Below are 26,042 nucleotides of genomic sequence, written 5' to 3'. Positions count from 1 at the left end.
GGATTTTCTAACTGTAGAAGATCTTCCCACCTGTGAGCCTTGCCTACAAGGCAAGATGACAAAACGACCATTCAACGATAAGCCTGAAAGATGTACAGGCACACTTGACCTTATACATACTGATGTATGTGGTACCCTGAGTGTTAGGACACGGAATCAACATGTGTATTTCATCACCTTTATAGATGATTTCTCACGATATGTTACGTGTACTTAATGAGACACAAGTCTGAATCCTTTGAAAAGTTCAAAGAGTTAGGGAGAGAAATTAAAGCCCTTTGATCAGATCGAGGTGGCGAGTATCTCTCTGACGAATTCAAGGACTACTCCGGGGTAAAAGCAATTGGTTGCAAATGGATTTACAAGAGGAAGAAGGGCCCCGATGGTAGAATTGAGACCTTCAAAGCTCATTTGGTGGCGAAAGGGTACACTCAGAAAGAGGGCATCGATTATGAGGAAACCTTTTCGCTTGTGGCCATGCTTAAATCCATTAGGATCCTGCTAGCTGTAGCAGCATACCATGATTATGAGATTTGGCAAATGGATGTCAAAATTGCATTCCTGAATGGAGATCTTATTGAAGATATCTACATGCAGCAACCGCAAGGCTTCATTGCTGCTGGTCAGGAACACATGGTATGTAAACTCAATAAATCCATTTATGGACTTAAGCAAGCTTCTAGAAGTTGGAACATCCGTTTTGACTCTACTGTCAAATCGTTTGACTTCAAACAGAATCCGAATGAGCCCTGTGTTTACAGGAAATCCAGTGGGGATAATGTTACCTTCTTGGTTCTGTATGTAGATGACATTCTACTCATTGGGAATGATGTAGGAATGTTAACTACGGTGAAAATATGGCTTTCACAGCAATTCTCCACGAAAGATTTTGGAGAAGCCTCCTATATACTGGGTCTTCGACTCTATAAAGATAGATCGGAGAGGATAATAGGATTATCCCAATCTGCTTACATTGACAAAATAGTCAAAAGATACAAAATGGAGAACTCCAAGAAAGGAAATGTTCCTTTCAGGCACGGAGTCACTCTCTCCAATAAGATGTCTTCCAAGACCTCTGAGGAGATTGAGGTCATGAAGCACGTTCCCTATGCCTCTGCCTTAGAGAGCATCATGTATGCCATGCTGCACTCGGCCTGACATTGCTCAGGTAGTGAGTGTGGTAAGCAGATCTCAGGCCAACCCAGGGCAGGAGCACTGGACTGCTGTGAAAAACATACTTAAGTACCTTCGAAGGACAAAAGAGTTTTGTCTGGTATTCGATGGTAGGTCACTACAGATCCAAGGGCATACTGATGCCGATTTCCAGTCGGATCCAGGTGATAGAAACTCTACATTTGGATATGTTTTCACGATAGGATCGTGTGTTGTTTCCTGAATGTCAGCAAATAGGGGTCCTTAGCAAATTAACAGTCCACAACCCAAGCCGAACGCATTGCCGTAAGTGAGGCTGCCTTATGAATGAAGGTGTTCATTCCTGAATTTGGAATTCAGCACATCACCCATTCCACTATTGTATGACAACACTGAACCTTTGGGAGGATGATGTTAAGAGGTAGCATCAGCAGAGAATGTGGTAGATCCATTGTCTAAGCCACTGACACTGAAAGTGTTTATGAAACACGTGGAAAGCATGAAACTCTGGCTTGTACCAGATTGGACCTAAGTGCAAGTGGGAGCTGTTGGACAGTTTTTGTATGCCCTTAGCTTCAATCAGAATGATGTACATTATGAGTTTATTGTAAATGAATAAAGTACATATTTGATTCATGTTTCTTTGGTGTGTTTCTGTGTAATCCCCTTAAACTGGACACATAATGAGACTCGTGTTAGTTTAGAATGTTCACAGCCAGTGGGTCAGTCTGGGGAGACCTATCCTGATAAGGCTGACACTGATGTGTGACATGATGATGTGGTTTGGTGGTTTACATTCTTGAAGGCATGACATGATGAGGTGATAATGGGATACTTTTACATGCTAAAAATTTTAGGTTTCTCACTGTTTTTGGAATCTAGTATTGGACGAGTTTAAATGGCTATGGTAATGGGTCCATCTGAAAATGTCATTTGCTTTGTGTGGATTGTCACCCCAACATGTGAAAAGATTGGTTTTAAAATCTTTCATAATGCTGAATTTCTTTTTCTGATTTTGGGACTTTCCCCTTTGGACTCCAACATGTGAAAAGTTTGATTTTGCAAGCATCCTCGTTGCTGAAATCTCTAGGTTTTGGGGACTCTTTTGGTTTCAAGAAAATGATAGTTTGGAAAGCCTTTTCTTTGTTGAAATTTTTGAATTTCCGTGTTCTTTTTGTCCAATGTGTATGAAACATGTTGATTTTAAAAACATCCCCATTGCTGAATTTTTTTGGTTTTGGGTTCTCGTTGGTCCAAATGTTTGAAGACTGATTAGTTTAAAGGTGTGCACATTGCTGAAATTTCTTGGTTTAGGGGTTTTTCTTTGATACAAATGTATGAGGAATGCATACTTTTAAAACCATTTCCATTGCTGAAATTTTGTGTTTCGGGTTCGTTTGGATTCAAACATTTGAAAAATTCTGGGTTTGGAAGTGTGTTCTATGCTGAAATTTGTAGGTTTTGGGTACTCTTTGGCTCTATGTCTAAGCAGTGCATGATTCTAGAAGCATGATTTTGAACTCATTTGTGATAGATATTTGTGGTCTAGACTTGTTCTAAATGCTGAAATGTTATGTTTTATGAGGAGCTTTGGAATGTTCTTGTTTATGATAAGCATGATGGTGCTTAGTTAAATGCTTGTAATGAGAAATTACTGTACATGATGACAAGTGATGGAAATTTTGTCTTAGGAAATTTGCCTATGTCAAAATGAATATTCTTGTATGCTTTTGTTGGAATTAATGCTTGAAGGAAATAAACTTTGGGGATGGGTTTTTTGTGATGAAATAAGGTACACATGTTAAATCCAATAATGTTAAATAATGCATGCAAATTGGGGGTTAGGATGAGTGTTGTGGGGTCTTTTAGCTTTAGGTTGGTAGGTGGGGGTTCAGTAGGATGTTCCTAAGATAATTATGAATAAAATACCAACAAATGAGTTTTATTGGGTTTTATGTGTTATGAGGTAAAAAAAATCAGCTTTAGTGTAGAAGTTTAATCCCTTTTTTCCTTACTAATAAGTAATAAAAGAAAGACTTGCGCTAATTCAATTTCGGTTAGTGATTTCTTTGAAACCCTTGATTCTTGAACTTGTTTGTTATGGAAACATTGGAAGAGATTTTAGCATTGTTCTTTTGATGTTTATTGACTTTGGACGCTGAAATTTAAGTTACGTTTCTAGCTTCTTAGGTAGGTTTAGCTCTATTTAACTTGATTAATTCATTAACTTTCTCATTGTGGATGTGCTTTGGAGAGATTTCAACTTTATTTCTTTGAGGACAAACATGATCAAATGCTAAAAATGGGGAAAGGATTTAAAATCTTTCAATAATGTGTTCAAGATTCAAGTAATTTAGGCCTTGTTGGAAGTTGAATAAGAGGTTTCCTAAGCTGAAATGTGTTCAAGATTCAAGAAAAAAAAAGCAAAAAAAATAAAATAAAATAAAAATAAAAAAAGAGTAAATGCTGATGTTTAGGGTAGGAAATTAGAAAAGTGGGTTCGTTTATAATAATTTTCACATTCCAAAAAAATATACACTCCTAGATTAAAAGTTCAATGCATGTGTAATTTGCTTTTAGTGAGTGTAGTATTTTACTTAATGCTTAGTTTTGTTAATCATGATATTTACATTTGCATATGATGGTGATGCTTATTTATTGTGGTATTTTACTAAATCTATAATAAAATGATTTTTATACCCTTTCTCAAACAAAGAAATATAGGGTAATTTTAGTCTAAAAAAGTTTTACATTGCATTCACACTTTTATAATTGTTTTTACTGATGATAGAAATAGAATACAAATTCTTTATTTGGTTCATTGAGTTACACAACAAGGGGCAACCATCCCCCAACATACCAATTAAGCCACCCATTTGTTGGTCTACAAATGTAAAATAAACCCAAAAATGGAGTTTTTATATGGTAACTACCCAAAACAGAGTTATTTTCCCATTTGGTGGTGAGTACAAAATTCAACCTTTTGGGTCAAATGTGTAAATCCTTGCTGTCATAATTAAATAATAATAAAATTAAAAAATGAAAAAACACAAATGTATAAAAATACAAAAAAAATGTAGCAATCATTTGGGCATATCTCTAATATCGTATATTCATTATATTAACTAAAAAATAAGTGTGACAAATAAGGACAACTTGTATAAGCATATAAATATAAAAAAAAAAATTGTAGAAAATTTCAAAAACAAATTATTTACTATCATCTTCATCATAAAAAAATTGTCAAGTTAAAATCATAAGCACACTTAATAGTTTACTTAAACATCCCATATAGTTCCACAAATTCACTAAAATCTACCCTATAGCTTGTGTTTTACTAAAATTTCCCCTTTGGTTTATAACCAATTTACCTAATCCACCTTATGCCTGATAGGAGTTAAAATTGGTGGTTTTGACCTTAACATTCATTTAAACAAAATTGTTCAAAAGAAAATAACAATGGAAATGTCATTCTTACCCCTAATAAAAATGCAAGCAATCATTTTGTTTAGTCAATTCTATTCTCTTCAAAGAAAAAAAAAAAGACATGTTGTTGGCTTATTGCAAACAAAGAGCCCGGATGTAATTGTTTTTTCATCTTTCTAAAAGCTTGGAGAGGGGTGCCATGTGACTATACCTAGTTATGGGCCAAGTAGCCTAAAGGGCTGACCTGACCTTGTCCATTCTTGATTGGGTTTGGACAAAATTTTAGGCCAATGGGCTTGGGTTTTTCAAATAAGCCCTGCCCCAAGCCTAAGCTTGGCCGAATAATGTTACATATAAAAATAAGAATTAGTTTATTAAATTATTATCAAATACCAGTTTGCAATTTTAGGAATAAGAATTAGTTTATTGGTTTGTTAAATTATTATCAAATTAATATAATGTTAGTTTCAAGGATAAAAGTATTGGTATTGGGTATCATATCAAACAAATAAGATATGGATGCACTTTGGAAACGCATGGATACAAACGAAATATATAGAAACACATAGATATTCTAGGAAAATGCATACAAACCACATAAATGCATTAATAATACTAAATCTAATGTTTAATTATCTATGAATAAGGTATAAACATACGAGACATGCATACTTTAATATGTTATATGAATATAAACATTACAATCAATAATGCCGTGACTCTAGAACATGTACACATCATACAATAATTATCACTCTATTTCAATTTTTATACTTATAATTATGATTTCCAAATTTTATTAATTTTTTTGAAAGTTTATTTATTTAATATCTTATATAAATAATAAATTTATTTATTTTAAATAATAAGTATGTTTTCATTTTTAACATATAATTGTTTTATTTTACATATAGTTGTAAAATAAAACATATAAATCATATAAGGTAGATAAAATAAAATATTTTATATTTTTTAGTTTTTATTAAAATTTTGGGGGAAATTAAAACTTAACTTTTTTTTTTTAGTTTTTGTGATTATAATTTTCTATTAATTTTGTTGGGAAAATTTATTTATTTAGTGTTTTATATAATAACTCGATTTTTTTAAATAATAAATATGTTTTCATTTTAACCATATAATTATATGTAAGACAGAACATATAAATCATTTAAGGTATATAAAATATATTTATAATTCTCAATTTCTATTAAATTATGTGGTAAAATTAAATCTTAAATTATTTATTTCAGCTTTTATAATTATAGTTTTCAATTTTTATTAAAGTTAAAAAGCAATCCAAAGGCAATCAATGTACAATTTCATCAAACTAGGCACTAACTAATATGCTTCCATGTCAGAATGTATCCATCAATACGGTGCGATATGGCCCAATGTGAAGGCACATCATGCCAATACACATGACTCATGGGATATATACTCAATGGTGGCATATCTTGTACCCATGACCATGGACATAGATATGATACACCTTGTTTTGAGAATACCATGTCAATACTTTACACCATAGGTAATACTTTTTTATTTTTAGACCAAGCTTTAGGTTTGGGCTAGACGTCAAACTTTAAGGGTTGGGATTGCGCTCAAGATATAAGTTTGATGGTCAGATCAAACTCAAGCTCGAATTTGAACATTTTTTTTTTAATTTTAATAAAGAAGGCAATGTCTTATCCGTAAACGGGTCTACATGCAATCATCTCAATTGAGCGTTGCATTTTCAGCTATCTACAATAACTAGACCTAAGTGACATTATACATTTATACTTTACTAGTAAGTGTTGCACGTGGCAATTCTAGATGATGATATTGATAGTAATAATGCATATAGAATTTTCCATAAACTTTATGCTTTTTTTGTTTTTATTATTAATTAAATGTATATTGCAAAAATCAAAGTTGATTACAACACCTCATCTAAATATGTGATAATGGGATTGAGTTGCAAAGTTTTAAGTATCATTGACAAGCCTACATGCTTGGCTAAACTATTATTTTTTGTAATGTTTTTTATCTCTTTGGTGTATCCTTATTTGTTAATTTGTAAAAAATATAATATTTAAATAAAGGGGATTGGATGGGGTGAAAATGAGTAATTCAATTTACAATTTAAACCTATTGAATATGGACTAAATTAAAAAATGAGTATTTTAGTAAAAAAAAGTTCCACAATCTTATTTATATTTTTAATAGTAGTATAAACATAGAATTATAGATATGGTCAATCTTTTTTATAATTCTTTTGTATTTCTATGTGTAAAAATAATTCGATATGTTACACTTACTTTTTGTTTAATATGATAAAAATGTGATATTATACACGTGCTTGGATGCTTTTTATTTCGCAAAACTTATGTTTTTTTTATTTTCATTTTATATATATTTTTTAATTTTATTAATTATTTTATGACATTAAAGGTTAATGCATTTGACGGAAAAGTTGAACTATTGATCTTCGACAAAAGCAAAACAATTTCATTTTTTATTAGTTCTAAACTATGCATTTCATTTTCATTATCAATAAAAATAATTATTGTTTATTATACTTATTTTTTTTAATTTTATTAATAAAAATGTCATAAATGTGTATACTTTTTTTTCTATATTTTATAATTTTTATATCTATTTTTATTTTAAAAATCTTATTATCTAACTATGGCTTTATAGATTGATCAATTTGATTTTATGGTTGAATTGATTAACTAGCTCTTGTACAAAGAATGGTTTTGTTTTTGAGTCGAATTTAAAATATATGGGTTTATATTGTTAAAAATATTGACATAGATTTAATTAATAGCATGTATTAATGAAAAATAACTTCAATATAGGATTTAGTAAGAGACAATGATAATTAATACTACAAGAATTAATGAAAAGGGATTAAATGAAAAAATAATAATTGAAGTTACATTTTCAATTTTACAATTAGAGATGAACTAAATATATAAATATGGACAGTTTAATAGTTATAAAAACTATGATTAAAATTATAATAAAATAACTCTTATACCCTTTTCAAACAAAAAAATCAAGGGCAATTTTAATTCAAAAAATTTTAAGTTACATGTGCATCTATACTTTATTTATAAAATTAACATACGTATAAATATAATATAGATATCGGCCGTTACAAGACAAAATTAGCTGTTATTCACTTATTTGCACTGTATCGGATACTAATTTTTTTGTTTTTAATTTTGTTTTGGTATCGGCCAGAAATTGTTTTGCCCCTTCCTTGCCTGGTCCATTTAAATGGGTGGTTTTCTGTTCTCCCTTAATGGTCAATTGAAATCGTTCTCACCGAATAGAAGAACTCAAGAAAGAAGCAACAAAGGAGGATGAAGCCGATGCTAAAGAAGCCCAAGGTGGAGACGGATTCGGAGACGGGGGTGGAAGAGAAAGAAGGAGACAGCCACAGGGATGAGGAAGAAGCGCTGGTTGCGCTCATAGAGCACAGAACCAAAGAAGTCGAGCATCTCCATCAGAGGATAACCTATTACAAGTCCCAGGTTTTACTCCCTCCTCCTCCTCCCCCCCGCCCCCTTCTAACATTTCAATCCGGTGTTGTCTGGTTCTGTCCATCACGAACTGTGTGGACTTAAAATAAGTAGTCATCATTTGTAATCTGATAATGTATCCTTTTCCCTCTTTGCATCAACTTCAGTAAGAACCTAATGATAATTGCAACAATGACTAATGACTAAATAAATAAAAAGCAAAGGAAAAACTTTCTACATATGTCAGAAATCAAACGTGGGGATCTTTGCATCTTAGTTATCCTAGTGAAGAAAGAGTATAGACAGGATATCCGGGTTTCTGAAATCAACAATCAAATACAACTCTGCCAATCTTTTCCAAATTCAGAATAATCAACAAGCTCCCCCCCCAACACACAGAGACAGCAGGATTAAAATGACTAAGCTCATATAACCTTATGTTTTTTTTTTTTTTTTTGTGACTGTTACAAGTAGAGTTAAACCTGGAAATTGGGTTTTTAAATCAGATTCTGATAGAAGAAATCACTCTTATTTGCAGCTTGGGCTTCTAATTCTCATCCAACTTGGTGGTTATACTCCGAGAAGATGGGGTCCACTTGTTGAAGACAATATTAGCTATTTATTTTCGTAAGGAAGCATAAACCATTGGCTTGCAAGGCTCAAGTGGGGGTTATGGCTTGTAAGGGTATTCATCAAAAGAGTGTGTATTGAGGGCAGCACCAGTAATCCCCTTTTTGATATAGGGTTGGTGTGGCTGGGTTATAACGTAGATGTATTGGCTGCACTATTAAATTCCGCAATACTCATAAATGACTAATCATGGAGATTTTACACTTTTAGGTTGTTCTAGCTTATTTATGTTATATAAGTCTAAAACACAAGCCAGAAAAGTTTGCAAATTATAGATAATGATCCATTCAACATTGGAATACTAAATTTCACTTGAAACATCATGCTTACAAGGAATTATTGAAAAACCATAATGTTAAAACAAGAGGAACATAAGATTTAAAATGAAAATAAAACGGGAGAATTTAGTGAAAATGCATCACTGCATATACACCATGGGACACATGGTTTTTTCTCTTTCTTGCAACTTAGTCTCTCTAATATTTATTGGAAATTGTTAGTTATCTCATTAAAAATCCATGCAGCTTGAACAAGCAGAGAAGCGGTTACATGATTCACAATCTAAACTGGCACGTCTTCGATCCCAAGACAATATAAGAGGATCTAAGAAACTTATGGATAATTGTGTTACAGAAGTGAAAGTGGTGCATGGGTCAACAAGCTCTATTCAAATTGATCAAGATCATTCTCGAACCCGCACTCAGTCTAGACCTCAACTTCTTATTCCTGCAGTGAATCCCCAAGTTGCAGAACATGTAAAGTTGCCAGAGTTCAATATGAAAGTTTTGGCTGATAATGAGAATCAAGCTACTGCATCTTTTTCTACTCAATCAAAGAGTCTTGAGAAAATTAAGGGGGGCATTTCTAAGCAGGAAGTTGTTGAGTTGCAAGATAAAGGGACAAAAAGGAAGTCAGGTAATTCTTTAACTTCTGTTGAACGGACTGTTATTTTATATTTTCTCTGAAATTATCTCTTTTGAGTTTCTGTTATTTATAATATTGTTACCATATTATTACTATTATTTCTCTCACATTCATGCTTTTAACCATGGTTTGGATTAGTAATATCATAAACATTTTTCACTTTTGCAGAACAAAAAGAATTTAAGGAATTGATTCCATTGATACGTAGCAGTTCATCACCATGCATAATTCGTTACCGTCCAGGTTCCCATGTTTCCAGTCAACATAAGAGAAAGTTGAGGAGTCTTGCTTTGAATCCAATTAATGGTGAACTCTTTATAACAAGGTATTATCATCTCTGTAAGTTTGGATGTACCCTTTTGCTATCAATTGACCTTTTAGTTATTCATGATTTCTACCAAGAAGGAATTTCGTTGTATATACTCAATGACATTCAACATGTTTAAATCTGCTCGAAAGTAAAGCTCCTAAAAGTCACATACATCACCCATTGGTTAACCCTCAAAGCATTTGTTCCCTTACTCCTTGCCTTGCAAGTGAAGCTGGCAGAGAGCCTGCTGATCTTGGAACATGTTTGACAGTTGCTCCCATAGCCCGTACTATGCTTTAAATCTCTCTTAAACTATGCATATAGTGCCATGTACCTTGACAGATCTTCCTTAACCATCCCACCACAACTTGGGAATCTCCATCCACCATCAAATTTCTAACTCAGTCTTAGACCTTGTAGAACAACCATCAACTCCAGCTTTTGTGGAATCCTAATAGCCTATGTCCTGAGAATAAACCTATTGGCCTAGCACAGCCCCATGACTATCTTTAATTACAATCCCAAAGCCTGAATTTCCAGGATTGCCTAAAGAACATTCATCGAAGTTGAGCTTCACTTAGTTTGCTTCACCTCCTATACTTGATTGCCCTAGGTTACCTCTGCTGCATCAGTCAAAGTTAAGATTCACCACATTTTGTTGTGGTGGGGGCCATGAGATGATAAACCTATCTCTTCTTGTAGATTTTGTCACTGCCATTTTCCATTCTCTTAGTGTATCCTTACTGGGGTAATTACATAACTCCACTGTTGTCTTTCGCCAATGCATTACTCTGATCTTACCAACTGATAATTAATTCTCTAGAATGGCATTTATCAACAAAAGTCCTGGACTTCATCCTTGATCGTCCACAATGTAGCTACTCCTGTGCATCTCCACAAAATCATTCCTCTATATTTTGGTAGGGAGAAAAATAAGGTTGATGTTAGAAGCTTTATATTTGTTTCATATTGGCAGCAGGGTTATAGTGGTGTTTTTCTGTTTAATTATTTAAACAGGGTTGTTTTTGTAATTTTTATATATTATATGTGTAATAAAAGTAGCTGGCGGTTAGGGATCTGTTCTGTTCAATCTCCTACTGCTTTAAGCCCTTTCTTTCTCTCATTCTCTCTCCTTCTCTTACTCTCTTCTTCTCTTCTCTTATTCAGATCACTCATGTTTTATTTATTTTCTTTGCCTATCTAAAGCTGAATCCAGGTTTTGTTTCGTGGTATTAGAACACATCTGATTACCTGGATCTGTTTTAGACCTAATCTATTTGTGCATAGAGATCCCCTTCTCTACGCATAGCATACTCATACCGGAAGTTGTTCCAACCTTGCTGTGATTGTTCAGATCAAGTGGAGGAGACTTTCATGCCTCAATCAAGGTCTGTTAGTGTGATTTGAGTGGTGCTGCGAGTCCCTCTACTTGACTGTTTGAAGAGGGCAATGTTGGTGTTGATTTCCAGTGAGTCTTAATCAGTTTATTGATGCTGATTTCAGTTTCTATCCTGAGTGGAATTCTTTATAGTTGTTAGATGCTGTTTTTGGTGCCTTGATCGGCTATGGTTGGAGAAAGTTTTAGACCTAGTTGTATTGATATAGCTTGCTGGTTGCTGATTACATACTGAACTAGAGTGGTTGTTAGTGTGTGGAGGCAATCAGGTAGTGGTATATTTGTGCAATTGTGTGATTCTTGATAGTTCAAACCTGGTTTTGACTCTATGGACAGTCTAGCAGAGAAAACAATTCTAGGATGGTGCTGAACTGAGATTTTGTGGCTGTCCAAATGACCTTTGTCAAGCTGAATGGTGCTAATTATATTCCATGGGTTAAATCTATAGAAGTTTTTCTCACTGGAAGATGGGAGTTGAAGAATTATTAAAGATCCAAAGCTAGAGAGTGGGCCTGATGGGTATGATGATTGGGTATAGGGCAATGCAAAAATTATGACCTGGTTATGGAACGACATGGAAACATATATTAGTGTTAATCTCATGTTACAAGATTAGGAGAGGTGAACTTTCTCAACACTCCACAAAAGAAATTGTTACTACAATTGAGCCCAATACAATTGATTCCTTCCCACTCCTTGTTTTGCAAGTACATGAACTAACCCATATTCTGTTCTTTTAACCCAACTGAATTTCACATCCATATTTGTGTCAGCCACTTGAATCTCTTCTTTTCATTATTAAAAACCCAAAATCCTTTTTCTTCCTTTTGCAACCATTTAACTACCAGCTTTGAATCACCTTCTATAATCAACTTTCTTACATTCATGTCCTTTGCCTTTTGTAGTCCCTCCATGACAGCCATAACCTCAGCCCTTAAAGAACCACATACTCCAATTGGGTTTGAAAATAGGCCAACAATTCTGCCTTTACTATCTCTAAATACCCTCCAATACCAGAGGGACCCGGGTTACCTGCACCAGTCCCCATCAAAGTTCAGCTTGATGTAGTCAATCATTGGTGGAGACCAAATAGGGTTTGTATTGGACTTATGACAATCAGAACTGGCTACTTCCCGTTTTTCATAATATATATATATATATATATTTATTTTATTTTTATGAATACTCGTTTTTCATAATATCACCTGTTGAAATTTGCAAACATCTCCATAGGCTTTACCCAATGAATCACTCTCACCATGGTGGTTTCTATTGACAATCTCTCTAGTTCTTTCCATGCCTGAAAACAGTCTTGAATTTCTTTCTTTCCAAATGGTCCAGCTCACAACAGTCCTTACACATCTCCATAACACTTGTCCCCTTTTTTTGGCCACCTCAAAAAAGTAGAAGCAAACATGCTTTGCTCGTTAGTCGGGGAAGACCGCCTACACCCAAACAATGAGAAAAAACACTCCTAAATAAAAGCTACAAAGGGGAAGGGGAGTAATTTTTTTTGATAAGTAAATAAAAAAAATTATTAAATAGAAAAGAAGTTACAAATGAGGGTGATAAGTCATCACCCGAGTACAAGACCAACTTTTAGACAAAATAACAAGCTCCACATTACATATTTGATAACCCAAGACCTCTCCTAACCCCTCATTTTCTTTTTGTGCCAGACTTCCTGATCCCTGAGTAGGAAATTGTCTTCCCTTCCCCTTTGGAATAAGCCCCTAAACTACCCCTGATTGAAGGTGGAACAGAGATGGGAGATGTTCCAGAAGGAGAAGTACAAACAGACAGGGTTCCAGGGGTTAAACCTACCTTGTTAAGCTCTCTCGCCCCTTGTTATCTGAAACCAATTTCGACTCTTTTTGGAATCACCTATTTCCCTGCCAAAGGTGAGTCTTTATCTCTTAATGTCGCAACCACCTCCATGTTTTCCGTCCTACCTTCATCTAATATCTCCATCCCATCTTCTTCCTCCCTTACTTTTGAAACGGTTGCAACCTCTATTACGTTTGTCTTTGGAGCAAATTGTTGCCTGCCAGAGACTTCTCTCTTTCTAGTGATGCAAAGGTCTCTTCCTTTTCTCCCCTATTTGTGCCTGTTCGAAGGAACTTCGCCTTCCCTCCCCCCAAACCCCAATCTTCTCGTTCTCTTTGTATCTCGTTATCACCTAGATCTAGTCCTCGCTGTTCGCCGATTTCCTCTTCTTGGTCGGAGTAGCTAGGTCAGGTTTTCTTGTCTTCAAATATATGAGGGAAATTCCCGAAGAGCCCCTAATATTTTTGACCTTATTGCCCCTTCCTCTCCTTTTACACTCTACCGAGAGCCTGCTAAAGCGGTGATCATTGTTCCTTCTCACTTGAGTGTTGTAGCCAGCTATAACCGGTTCCTCCCTTCCCTTCTTCTCTGGCCCCTCTCGAGAATCCCGGTCATACTTCGGGTCCATGTCCATTCTGTCCACTTGTCCCTCCTTTTTATCCTCTTTGGCTGTCCCTTCGTTCACGTGTGCCTTCCCACTTAATCCTGAGTTTGACTCAACAACTTCCTCCTCCCTCACTCGACTCTTCGACTCCCTCTCAGCATCTCCCTCCTCCCCCTCTCGACTCTTTAACTCCCTCCCTTCCTCCTACCATTCCTCTATTTTCGCCTCTACACTCCCCTGAGCTCCAGAGCATCTAACTTCTTAGTGATTTAAAAGGCGCACCTAGGCGCATAGGCGAGGCGCATTTCAGGGTATGCGCCTTGCCTAGGTCCTAGGCGCAGCCCTTTCAAAAGGCGCACACCAGGTGCGCCTTGTGCCTCAGCCCAATCGTGCGCCTTTTGAAAATTTGATACTTTTTTGCTTTTTTTGAACATAACGGCTGGCTCTGAGAACCCCCAATTTGGTAATGTTGTTCATTCATTCATCCTAATAAAATGTCTTCTTAAAAAGCAATTAAAACTATAAAATCATTATTTTTTGTGTGAAAACTAAGAATTTAAGACCTAATGTGGACTTGTTTGGGCTTGCCTTGAGGGACGTGGCACAAAGGTGGCTCGTAGAATCAGGAATGCAATATGTTTTACATTACATTAGCTATGTGAAGTAGCAATTGAGTGAAAAAAGAGATTAGAGGTTTTACATGCTTGAAAATGTTTTATATGTTTGATTTTATATTTCAATTCTCATTTGAATATGCTTTACATCTTATGTTTATGTATTTTAATTTTAGATAATAGGTTTTTTAAAGCATTATTTTAAAATTTAAGTTATATTTTTTATTAATATTATGTTTATTTTTTTTTTGAATTTTTTGAATTTTCTGACCATTTTTTGATTTTTTAGTTTTTTTTTTGTATTTTTGTGCCTTGCTTCAAAAAGGCATGCGCCTTGCGCCTCGGGTGCAAATTGACCCCTGCACCTTTTTTGCTCCTTGCGCTTTTAAAACACTCCTTAGATCTCCTCTTTTCTCTGCGCTTTGAGTATGACTTCTCTTTATGAAAAGTTTCATCAACCCCTTCTACCAGCAGCCTCAGCTCATGCTCCTCCCCTGCAAACTCCAGGATCAACATCCTAGGTACATCTGCTGGATTCTCGACCTCGACTAGAATCCTTGCAATGTCTATCTTTTCCCACGTTCTGGTACGGTCGTCAAAGTTTAGGAATCTATTGCAAGCTGCAGCCACTTTTTCAAAGGTAAGAATATTCCATGCATAGAGTGGGATCCCTGTGACACCAATTCATGTTGGGTAGCTCGCTCTCCCCCCCTTTAGCTCCCCAACCGGCAGGAACCACCAGTCCAACCTTAGGTCTACAGCCCTTTCTTTTATTTGTTCCTCTTTCAAAACCTCTGCAAATTCCTTTGAGTGAAACATGAACAACCATAGTTCTCCATTAAGTTTCCTCACCCCTAACACCTTCTCTCTTCCCCATTCTAGTTTTGTCCAGGCGTCAAAATCCCTTTCGTCCATCTCCCTCCCTACAACTCTTCCAACTATGCTCGCATGCAAAACCTTCATCCACTCCTCCATCTTCCCTATCTCCCTGATATCCACTCCAACTTTCTTCACGAGATCCTTCATTTTCACTCCAAAACTGAAAGTTTCCCAGTCGGTTCAACGTCTCCAGTCAACAATAAGTGAAACCAAGTTTCTCCATTGGCCTTACACATCACACACCAGTGACGGGATAAGCACCGATTAGTTCTTTTCCTTGGAGTAAATTGCAGGTATTAGTTCTTTCCAGAAAGACTTCCCAACAAAAACCTCCAACTCATGGAGGGATGGGATTGCCCCAAACCTCCTTCACCAAAAAAGGTAGCCTCAGTGAATCAAAAGAGTGTGTAAGAGACAGGAATAAACACCAAATGAGGAAAGGGTCCAAAGACCTCCCTCACACTCCTCAATCCCAATTCCCAACCGAAGCCAATTCTTGAACTTGAAGAAACCAAGAAAGAAGATGTAGGTTTGTTTTTATATTTTGACAGGGCAAAAGTAGAGGGGAATTTATCTTTCAAGTAGAGGATACCGACCCAAATCTGTTCCTAAAGTTTTATAAGATTACCAAAACAAAGGTCATACCTGACAAAAGGTAGATAAGAGGGGAGGATAGTGTGATAATGTGACTAGAACAAAGGTCATCACGTGAAGCAATTTTATTCGTGTAGGATAATGTGACTGGGATTTACCTAATATATCAAGATTATTTTCTTCTCCAACAAGGGGACAAGAGTGTTGAAGAATACTATTCAGCCATGAAGAACTTGTGGAATGAACTTAATGTCTATCAACCCTTGGATGTTGCCAGGTTCTCTATTAATTCAGTGATTTGTAGTTTCAACAACAATAAAGAGAACACTTGGATGTTGCCAGGTTCTTATTTGGATTGAGGTCTGAGTGTGGGCCAGTTTGTGGTCAAATTTTGGGCATAAAGTGTTTTCTAGAATCAAAAGGGTTTCTAATGCACCAACTGAGAACATTTCAGTGTCTAAGAGATCTGCATTGGCTGCAACTAGGGAGATTGGTAGAGGCACACGTGGCAGAGGTGCTGGTTGTGGTGTTAGACATGATCGTGGTGGTGGTAAAGATGGAGGCAATGCTAGAGGTGGTGGTAGAGGTGTTGATGGGTACAGCACTGTATGTGAGTGTAGTCACTATGGATGTGAGTTAGGAACTTAGGGCTGATCCTTTACAGTCTGACCTACAAAACCCAGTCAGGCCTGTATTAGGCCCACAAATTTCTAGGCTGGGCCTAGGCTCATTACTTCAGGTCTGACCCACATATATATATGTATATATATATATGTATGTATGTATGTTTCTTTTAGGATTTTTTTTTTGGCTTTGACAACCCTTGAACTTTGCCAAAAAATCACCATAGACCCTAAAGAATTAAAAGGGCTATTTTCACCCTCAAACTATGATGGAAAGGCCATTTTATGGGAAAAAGAGACAACGTTAGAGATGTTGTTGACATATCTGTTAGACAATGGATAAGATAATAAAAACATGCTTATGTGGCACTATTCAAGTTTGAAAAGGACGCTTTAGACCCTAAAATTTGAAAGGCCACCGTAATAAAGTTAATTAAGTAAATTACTTCAAGGTCTATGATGGTATAAAGTAATTAAGTAAATTAAATAAATTACACTAATTAAGATAATTAATTAAATTAAGCCAACTTTGTAAATTAAGTAAATATGTAAATATTAAGGAAACTTTAATTAAGTAAGTTGGATAAAGAGAGCTAATCGACCTAAATAAGTAAATTAAGCCAATTAAGCATGATTTAAAAAACCGACCCAAAAATGAAATTGCTTTGGCACTGATTTTTTGGTTAGTGGTTCAACTGTCCGGTCTAAACGGATCTACCCATGATGTTTTAAAAAATAAAAAATAATTAAAAAAGCCTCGAAAACCATTAACTGAGTTTTTTGTGGTTTAACCAATTGGTCAACACTTTGCTAACAAAGTCAACATTTTTTGGAAAATTCTGTGCCAAGTATAAAGTGGAATCAGGCAGTTAACCGGTTTCTGGGTCGAACAATTCGATCAGTTGGGTTAGCTATGATTTTAAACCATGTAATTAAGTGAATTAGCTAATTGATTAAGTAAATTTTGTAAATTAAGCTAACTGAAAAGAGTAATTAAATAATCAAAGCTAATTAGGGTAAATAAGTAAATTAAGTTATTGTTAATTAAGTGAATTAAGCAAACAAAGTAATTAAAAAATTAAGTAAATTAATGCAATTAAGAAAATTGAGTTACTTAGTTAACTAGGTTAATTAAGTTAACTGATTGTTAGTTTACTGTTAGTTAAGCTAATTAAGTTAGTGTTTAAGTAATAATTTGCTCTTAATTATTGTTAATTATTTACTATTAAATTAATTATTGTTAATTTAATGACTCTAATTTGATAAAATCCTTGAAGTAATTTACTTCAAGGTTAATAAAATTTATTTTTTGATTAATAGATTTTTTAACATTTAAAGTGGCTTTTTCAAACTTGAGCAGTGCCACGTAAGCATGCTTTTATTATTTTATTCATTTGCTAACAAATTTGTCAACAATGTCTCTAATGTCGCATATTTTTGCCTTAAAATGGGCTTTCCGTCCTAGTTTGAGGGCAAAAATTGCCCTTTTAATTCTTTAGGGTCTAAAGTGATTTTTTAGCAAAGTTCAAGGGTTGTTAGAGAACTCAAGCAGGGTTAGGCCCAAGCCCAAGCTATAGCCGTTATCACACGTGAAAAGCCCAACTTGTGCCTGGCTTGGCTCAACCCATGATCACTCCTTAGTGTAAGTGTCACAATGTTAATTATTGTTATGATTTACATGGTCCACTGATGTAGGATCAGATCGGTTCTAGTCCTTAGAGAATTGAGTGGTCGCCTTTGATCAGAATTTTATGGCCGTTGATGGCTGTAATTGAAGGAATAAGAGAGAAAAATAGGGAGAGAAAGAAGAGAGAAAATACATGGAATCACTCACAGGGTGTTTAGAATCAATGTTTTTGAATCACCGTTGACTCGGACGACCGGACTGTTTGGCCCAGAAACCATCCAAGCAATCGGTTCCGTTTTACCCCAAACCCGGTCCTTGGCAAAAAACTGTTGAATTGGCCAATGATCCGTTAACCTGGCGGTTGAACCATTGACCTGTTTGACCCATTCAACAGTTTTCGCCATTTTTTAAAACATTGCTTAGTATCCCTCTACGGCATGGGAATCACTCACCATAGTTAGCATAAGCTGAAGAAAACTCAATAAACTTCATTGCTCTTTATGTAAAACGTCCATACATATTTATAGACTTTAAAGTCATGATAATCCTAGGAGTCAAATTGTTAGACTCATAATAGTCCTAGGAGTTAAACAGTTAGACTCAATAATCCTAGTAAGACTCAAACTAAGCTGTCATATCCTATTTCAATTCAAAGAAGACTCAATAACTCTAATCCTACTTATGCAATGACTCTGAAATTTTAAACATAAACAAACTATAACTAGACAAGTTAAACCCTATCATTGGATCCCACAGAAAATTGCAAACAAACATAAACTCTTCAACTCCTGCATCATCCACCCTCTACATAGGCTTATCATGCTTCAGTTTGAGAGGAATCAACTGTGGAAGACACATTTGTCTCTGGAGTCGGAAAGGAGGAGCTGATATCTATCACTTGTGAAGAGCATGAGAAACTTTATCTGCCTCTTCTTCTAGTCCTACTACCACTCTTGCTCAAATAGGTATAGCTTGTCTTACTCCTCATTTTAAGCCTGCTACCTGGGTTATAGACTCTGGAACCTTAGATCATTTGATTAGGTCTCTAGGTTTGTTTACCTCGCTATCTACTCTAACCACATTTAGCCTGTTACCTAGTTAATGATACCACTTTGGGCACACATACTGGTAATGTTACACTTAACCAGTCTCTTACTTTGCCTTTAGTTTTATATGTACCTAAGTTCCCCTTTAGTCTCAAGTTTTCAAGTAAATTAACAAAGACTCTAACTATTCTCTCTCTTCTCAATAGTGTAGGTCTTCCCCTCCCTTTTGAGTTCACTTCTCCATCCTAGAGTCTTCACCCCACAAACTGCACTGTCCACAAAACCTTTGAACCAGTTGATTGATTCTTCTCCAGGAAGCATCATCAGTTTCTTGTCTTGCCTTAACTTCATTGCCATACCTTCTTTAGTCTCCTCAAGCATGACCTTCTTTTTCTCCACTACAAATTCCTTTTTCCTTCTAATTGCAGGTTTGAAGCCTTTCTCCATTTTCTTGATGCCGAGTCTCTGTCCAGTTTTCAAAATTCTTATATTGTTCTCTCCATAGTTGTCAAGGTGCCTAGGCGATGGAATTTGAAAGTATAAAATAAATATCCCTACCCCTCTTAAGCTACTTTATTAGTTTTTTTTAATACTAACCAACATACGTGTATACTAGCTATTAGCAATAAAATCATTAAAATAAAACATAAATGCCATCATATATACATCATACCTGTTTCAGGCCAACAAAAAAGGGAGAGTGCAGCTAAAAAAAGAGAGAAAAGTAAGGGGGCAGAGCCCCGTTTCATTCCCAAAATAAGTTGTCCAAGAGGGCGACTTGGACTGTGTTTAAGGGGTGGAGCCCCTGTTTCAGTCCCAATTTTTTTTTTTTAAGTAAGAAAGTAAAATACAGGAGTATGAGTGTGATATGAGGAAGAAGGAGGTGGAGCCCCGTTTCATCCCAAACCTGGTCTTGGACGACATGGACTGAACAATGGAAACTTCTCAGTCCTTCGTTTCTCTTCTCAGCTCTTGGTTCAGAACTCAAACCCAAAGAAACTTTCATAACTTTAATATAAAAGAGAATTATCTTAATAAAAAAATTGTAACATACAACAGGGTGTATTCTAATAAAATAAAACCAACCAATAAAATGATATAATACATATGCACATTCAAAAAAAAAAAAAAATGTATATGGGTGAGCTCCTAATACAAAAAACACCTCAGCATTGGGCGAGGCGACCTCTAAAAATCACCTAGTCGCTTAGGCGACTTGACAACTATTGTTCTCTCTATCCGACTGCTATTATGAATCTGCAGATTTTCACATTTTTTTGTACTTTTGGTGATTTGGTGACACAGTTATCAACATATTGACTTTTATGCATCCTTTTCAATGTTTAGCTTTGGTATTGATTCTTTTACTTGTTACTGGTTTAGTTGCTGCTGTTTAACCTATCTTATTTCCAGTTTGTATAGTTTACAGTATCAAAGTTCCATACAGCTGGTGAATTGGAACTTAGCCTATACCCAACTCTGGTCCCAATTTTACATGAGTCTTCATTTTCATTGCAATTCTTTCTTTTGTTTTTTTAATTTATTTCTGATGGTATTAGCTATTGTTTGTTCTATTTGAACTTCTTCAGGATCTAACTCTTGCTGATGTATCTTCATCCATGGCAGTGCTTTGGACGGGGTTGTTAACCTATGGCAAATTCAGGCAAAAGGGTACTCTCCTTGACATTTCTTTTTGTTCCTTTTTCCATTTCTTTGGTTTTTTTTTTAGGCTGAGGGGAGGGTGAGTAGGTCCATGGTTTAGCAGGTAAAAGGCAAAATTTGAACCTAGACCTTTGTTATGAAAACTTCTTGTTGTGCCAACTTTATTTCTCGTTGCATGTGAGGTCTGTCAATGTATTGGATCATGATTGGGATTTGATTGGATAGGGATCTCAAATGGTAGATCTTTTTGTAATCTGATCAAATTTGCACCCATCAGTGTACATACATAAACACTGGGCTGCTTGGAAATAACTTTGGATTGTATGCTCTCAGGGTCCACCTTTTCTTCATCAGTTGGTTAGAAATATCCAGAAGCAATAGATGCTTGAAACTTTGGTTTGACACAGTTGGTGACTGGTCAAGTAATATTATCTATTTGTCTTGATTAGATTCTATAAAATAAAATAAATGGAGGCAATGGGAAGTCAGTTTGGAGCATCTGTTATTGTTTATTCACTTATTTCTTTTTTATTGTTTCCCTATGCTCCTCTTTGTAGTCAAGGTTGGTGGTTCCCAGAGGAAAACATTGATGATCCTCCTCTGCAAATTTGATTACTGTTGATATGTACTATGATTTTGGCTAGTTTTTTTGGATTGATGAATTCACTTTGTTGATCTTCAAGGCACTAATATGATATTTCAAAATAAAAGGTTTCCATAACTTTTGGTACTAACCTAAGATTGTAAAACTCTACATTTCTAGAAAACAATGATGAAAATAAACTCTAAGGAGTGCAAATGCATTAGCTGACTCCCCTGCCAAACAAGGGGTTATGAGGCAACCATTGTTTTGGGTATCCATGCAATTTGGGTTTGTAAGTAGGGTTTGACATTCCTGTCATCAAGTTGTATTAATCACTCCTACATTCCAAACTAATAAAATAACAATCCTTTTCTGCTGATCAAAATAAATAAATAAAACAGTCCAGAATCCAACAAGTAAAGAGTGATAGAAGGAGGTTGTTTTCTCGTTGGGGGCACAACATTGTCAACAATTCTGATGCTGAGTTGCTTGACAAAATTACTGAATGAATGGAAGGTGGAGGCGAACTGGACATAGGTGGTTCGCAAGAAAAGGCCTTGCAAAAAATATGTGCAGAGCGAGAATAGACCAGTTACCAGATCGCAGACCTGCCAAGGTAAGATTACTTCTAGTTGTTCTCAATGAATGGTCTCTTCTGGAATATCCGAGGGATTGTAAATGATCCCTCTATCACTCGTTTAAATAAACTTTGCAAATTGCATAAATTAGGTGTGGTAGTAGTGGCTGAACCCATGATTGGGGATGGTAGACTTTCCTTGATTTTTAGGAGACTTAACATGACTGGTTTCATGGTTAATATTAGTAGCAAAATTGTTTTGTTTTGGAATAGCTTTTTCTTTGTACGGTTGATAAAGGATTGTGATAAAATTCTAACTATGAAAACTACCACCTCTACCAATGAGACCTTTTTTCTTTTTGTGGTTTATGCTAAATGTGATCAGCTGGAAAGAACAATTCTTTGGGGCGGAATTCGGAATTTAGCTTATGGTATTTCTGACCCTTGGTTGTTAGCTAGAGATTTTAATGTGATTGCTTGTAGAGAGGAAAAGGTGGGAGGGAGAAGTCTTGATGTCTCCATAATGGAGGATTTTGTTGATATGATAAATATTGTGGGTTTGGTAGATTTGGGTTACTCTAGAAGCAGATTCACTTGGTGCAATAATAGAGAAGGTTTAGATTGCGTTTGGGCTCGACTTGACCGAGTTCTGGTTAATTCCAGTTGGGCTCAATCCTTCCCTTTGAAACCAGTAAATCATTTCAATCGCAGCTGTTCAGATCATTGCCCCTTGGTTTTTTCTATTGATGAGGAAAGACAGACGGGTCCCAAGCCTTTTAGATTTCAACAGATGTGGCTCTCTTATCACACTTTTCACACGGTTGTTAGGGACTGCTGGGTTGAGGATGTTAATGCCAATCCATTGATGAATTTATTTCTCAAATTACACAAATTGAGGAATAAGCTCAAGCAATGGAATTGGGAGGTTTTTGGGAATGTTCATTAGGCAGTGAAGGAGGCAGAAGACAGTGTTCAACGTGTAGAAATGAATCGCTTACAGATGAACTCGGCTGCTAGTCTCATTGAGCTCAGAGAGAAGAGGAAGAAACCTCATGAAATTCACAAACTGGGGGAAATATTCTGGAGACAAAAATCTAGAATCAAGTGGTTGAAAGAGGGTGATAGAAATTCAAAATTCTTTCATCTTTCTGTTAAAATGAATAGAGTGCGAAGTAGAATTTGTAAAATCAAAGATTCTATAGGAAACTGGATTATTGACCTAGAGAAGATGAAACAGGGTGCAGTGAACTATTTTCGCAGTGTTTTATCAAAGGAAGGGGTAGTTTGCGATGATGGTGTGTGGTAAATCAGGGGGACAATGATCTCTTATTGGCCGTTCTTTTTGAGACAGAGATTCAAGAGGTGGTTCACGCCATGGATAGAGACAGTGCTCCAGGACCGGATGGCTTCATAGGGCATTTTTTTGTTTCGTGTTGGGGTATTGTTGGAGCTGATGTGGTAGGGGCTGTCCAATATTTCTTTAATGGTGGCCAGCTCCTGGTGAGTTACACTTCCTCTTTTATTACTCTCATTCCTAAATGCAAGGTTCTTGAAAGTTTCACAGATTTTTGTCCCATTAGCTTATGTAAATTTTTGCTACAAAATTCTTGCAAAGATTGTTACTAAAAGACTGGCCGGCATTTTACCTAAGCTAATTTCACAAGAGCAGGGTGCTTTCATACAGGGGCGAAACATCATGGACAATGTGGCTCTGGTGCAGGAAATGGTTAATGATATTGAAATGAAGGTAGTGGGGGAAAATGTAGTTCTTAAACTGGATATGGCAAAAGCTTATGATCGGCTGAATTGAGACTTTCTCTTCGCTGTCTTGAGACGGTTCGGTTTCAGTGAGGCTTGGATCGAGCTGGTTAAAAAAATGGTTGATAACTGCTGGTTCTTGATAGGCCCTCAATTAACCTTACGTATGCCAGGAAGAGGAAAGGTCAACAGTCGGCTAAGGGGGGGGGGAATAATTGAACAATTGAACACATGGGGGCAATTATAGCTGAAGGGAATAAGGAGAGTCTTGAGGCATTTATAGCTATGTCAGTTAGGAGTAAGAAGAGTGTTGGGAATTTATAACTTGGCCAGCTGGGCATTTATAGAGGGAGTCAGTTAAGTTGTGAGAAGAATATAAGAAGGGGCTTTGGGGGATGGGGGGAGGCATGTTTTTTTTTCTTGAGTGAAGAATACTGTGAGTGATTTGGAGAGCCGGGGGTCTCTCGAAGAACCGACCAACTGTTAATGTTTCCTTTTGAATGAATACCGGTTTCTTTTGTTGATGTTCGAGTTGTGTGAATTCTGCTGTGAGTCTGAGAACTGTGTGAAGTTTCTGGGACATAACAGTGGTATCAGAGCCCATCTTTCCTCGGCCATGGTGACAGCTAAGGAGGTGGCATCGCAGGTGGAGGGTTTCGAAGAACGCTTGACTTCTCTGCATTCTGGAATTCGTGTGGAGATGGATGGCTTATGCAATGAGATTCAGTGACTCGACCCAGATAAGGTAGCAGCTGGACTTTCGAAGATCTCATCTCTGGAGAGCTCGGTACAATCTCTGGAAGGAGGCGTTCAAGATCTGGTGAGACGTTTTGATCTGTTGCTTCATCAACAGGTCTATTCGGCTCCTTTGTCTACGACTGACATTGCTCCTCCTCTAGTCGCATCGAGTCGTGTGGTTGACAAAGGGAAGAGTGCAGCTTTTCCGATGTCTTCTTCGATGGCGGTGCCAGAGCATACTTCTGATTCACTTCCTCGGAAGTTGGAGTTACCTATTTTTGATGGGGAAAATCTAGACGACTGGCTTTTTCGCGTGGAGCGCTATTTTGAGATTAATGGCTTGCTTCCGGTGGAACGTCTGCGGGCGGCCGTTGTCTGTTTAGAGGGTGATGCATTGGTGTGGTATTACTGGGAAGATGGTTGACGACCTTTTCAGAGTTGGGCAGAATTCAAAGAGCTCCTCCTAGAACGTTTTCGATCGACTCAGGAGGGAAATTTACAGGAGTAGCTTTTATCGTTACATGAATCTTATACTGTTAAGGAATATCGTCGCCAATTTGAGGTGCTCTCCGCTCCCTTACGTGACCTGCCGGAATCAGTCCTTGAAGCAGCACTTGTTAATGGGTTGCGCCTAGATATCCAGGCCAAACTCCGACAAATGGAACCCGTTGGGTTGATAAGGAAGATGGTTGCGGCCCAGAAAATTGAGAAGGATCAGGTCTTATGGGCTTATCAATCAGGTTTATTTCCTCGTGGGCCCGCAACATCCCCCTCTGGAGCTCACTTTAATTCACGGGTTTCGCAAGTGACTACTTCTGCTGTCGCCCGACCTGCACGTGCTGTGATTCCTCCTTCATCTGTCCCCATTATTAAGGCCCCACCACCTGCTTTCAAAAAAATGACTGGTAAAGAGATGCAGCAGAAGCATGCGAAGGGTCTATGCTTCCGTTGCGACGAGAAATATAGTCCGGGGCATCGTTGTGCTCATAAATCACTTCAGGTTTTATGGGTTCAAGATGATGTGGAGGAAATTACTTCTAATGCGTGTTATGGACACACCGACCGGCAGCGCAGTCATAGGCAACAACACGCACAGCAGCAGGCACCGCCCGGCAGCGCCGCACAGCAGCACGCACCGCCCGGCAGCACGTAGCATGCACCGCACGGCAGCAGCACTAGGCAGCAGCACGCACCTCACGGCAGCAGCACTGCGAGACGCGCGCACCGCTCGACAGCAGCAGTAGGGCGGGGCCCACATGACAACTCATCAGGGTGGGTCCACACTTATCTTACCACATCAGCTCTGCCCGCCAACTCGCCGCCAGCTACACCATTCCTCATCCCTTATCCTTATCTTATCTTAAGTAAGAGGTATGTTACCTTTAGGAGTAGGTAATTAGGAGTTTGAGTTTAAGTTGGATTACCCTAGCCTAGTCGAATCCAACAAGGAACCCCCTTTTATAATCTCCTATTTAAGGAGCTACGAGTTGAAGTAAAGACATTCAGTTTTCCAGTCAAGAGAAGAGTGAGGAGAGTTCGGGTGGTCTCTTGGACAAATCA

General features: G+C 36.8%; 1 protein-coding gene across 2 annotated transcripts in view; it reads left to right on the top strand.

Moving 5' to 3' along the window:
* LOC104591948 (transducin family protein / WD-40 repeat family protein) overlaps positions 1-26,042 on the top strand; it is a 136,468-nt gene that overhangs the window by 6,358 nt on the left and 104,068 nt on the right. Inside the window, exons 1-5 of one of the 2 annotated variants that reach the window (XM_088903970.1) lie at positions 7,963-8,102; positions 8,629-8,717; positions 9,245-9,635; positions 9,813-9,969; positions 20,791-20,835. In XM_088903970.1, the coding sequence (XP_088760096.1) occupies positions 9,335-9,635; positions 9,813-9,969; positions 20,791-20,835 (503 nt within the window). In that variant the 5' untranslated portion in view covers positions 7,963-8,102; positions 8,629-8,717; positions 9,245-9,334. Of the gene's footprint in view, positions 1-7,809; positions 8,103-8,628; positions 8,718-9,244; positions 9,636-9,812; positions 9,970-20,790; positions 20,836-26,042 lie in introns of those variants that run through there. The other variant, XM_010251107.3, reaches the window with a different exon arrangement.

Source organism: Nelumbo nucifera, chromosome 4, assembly GCF_055504915.1.
Source record: "Nelumbo nucifera cultivar China Antique chromosome 4, China Antique-T2T, whole genome shotgun sequence".
Lineage (NCBI taxonomy): Eukaryota > Viridiplantae > Streptophyta > Magnoliopsida > Proteales > Nelumbonaceae > Nelumbo > Nelumbo nucifera.
Note: the sequence above shows the minus strand (reverse complement) of the source record. Positions and strands in the feature narration are given on the sequence as shown.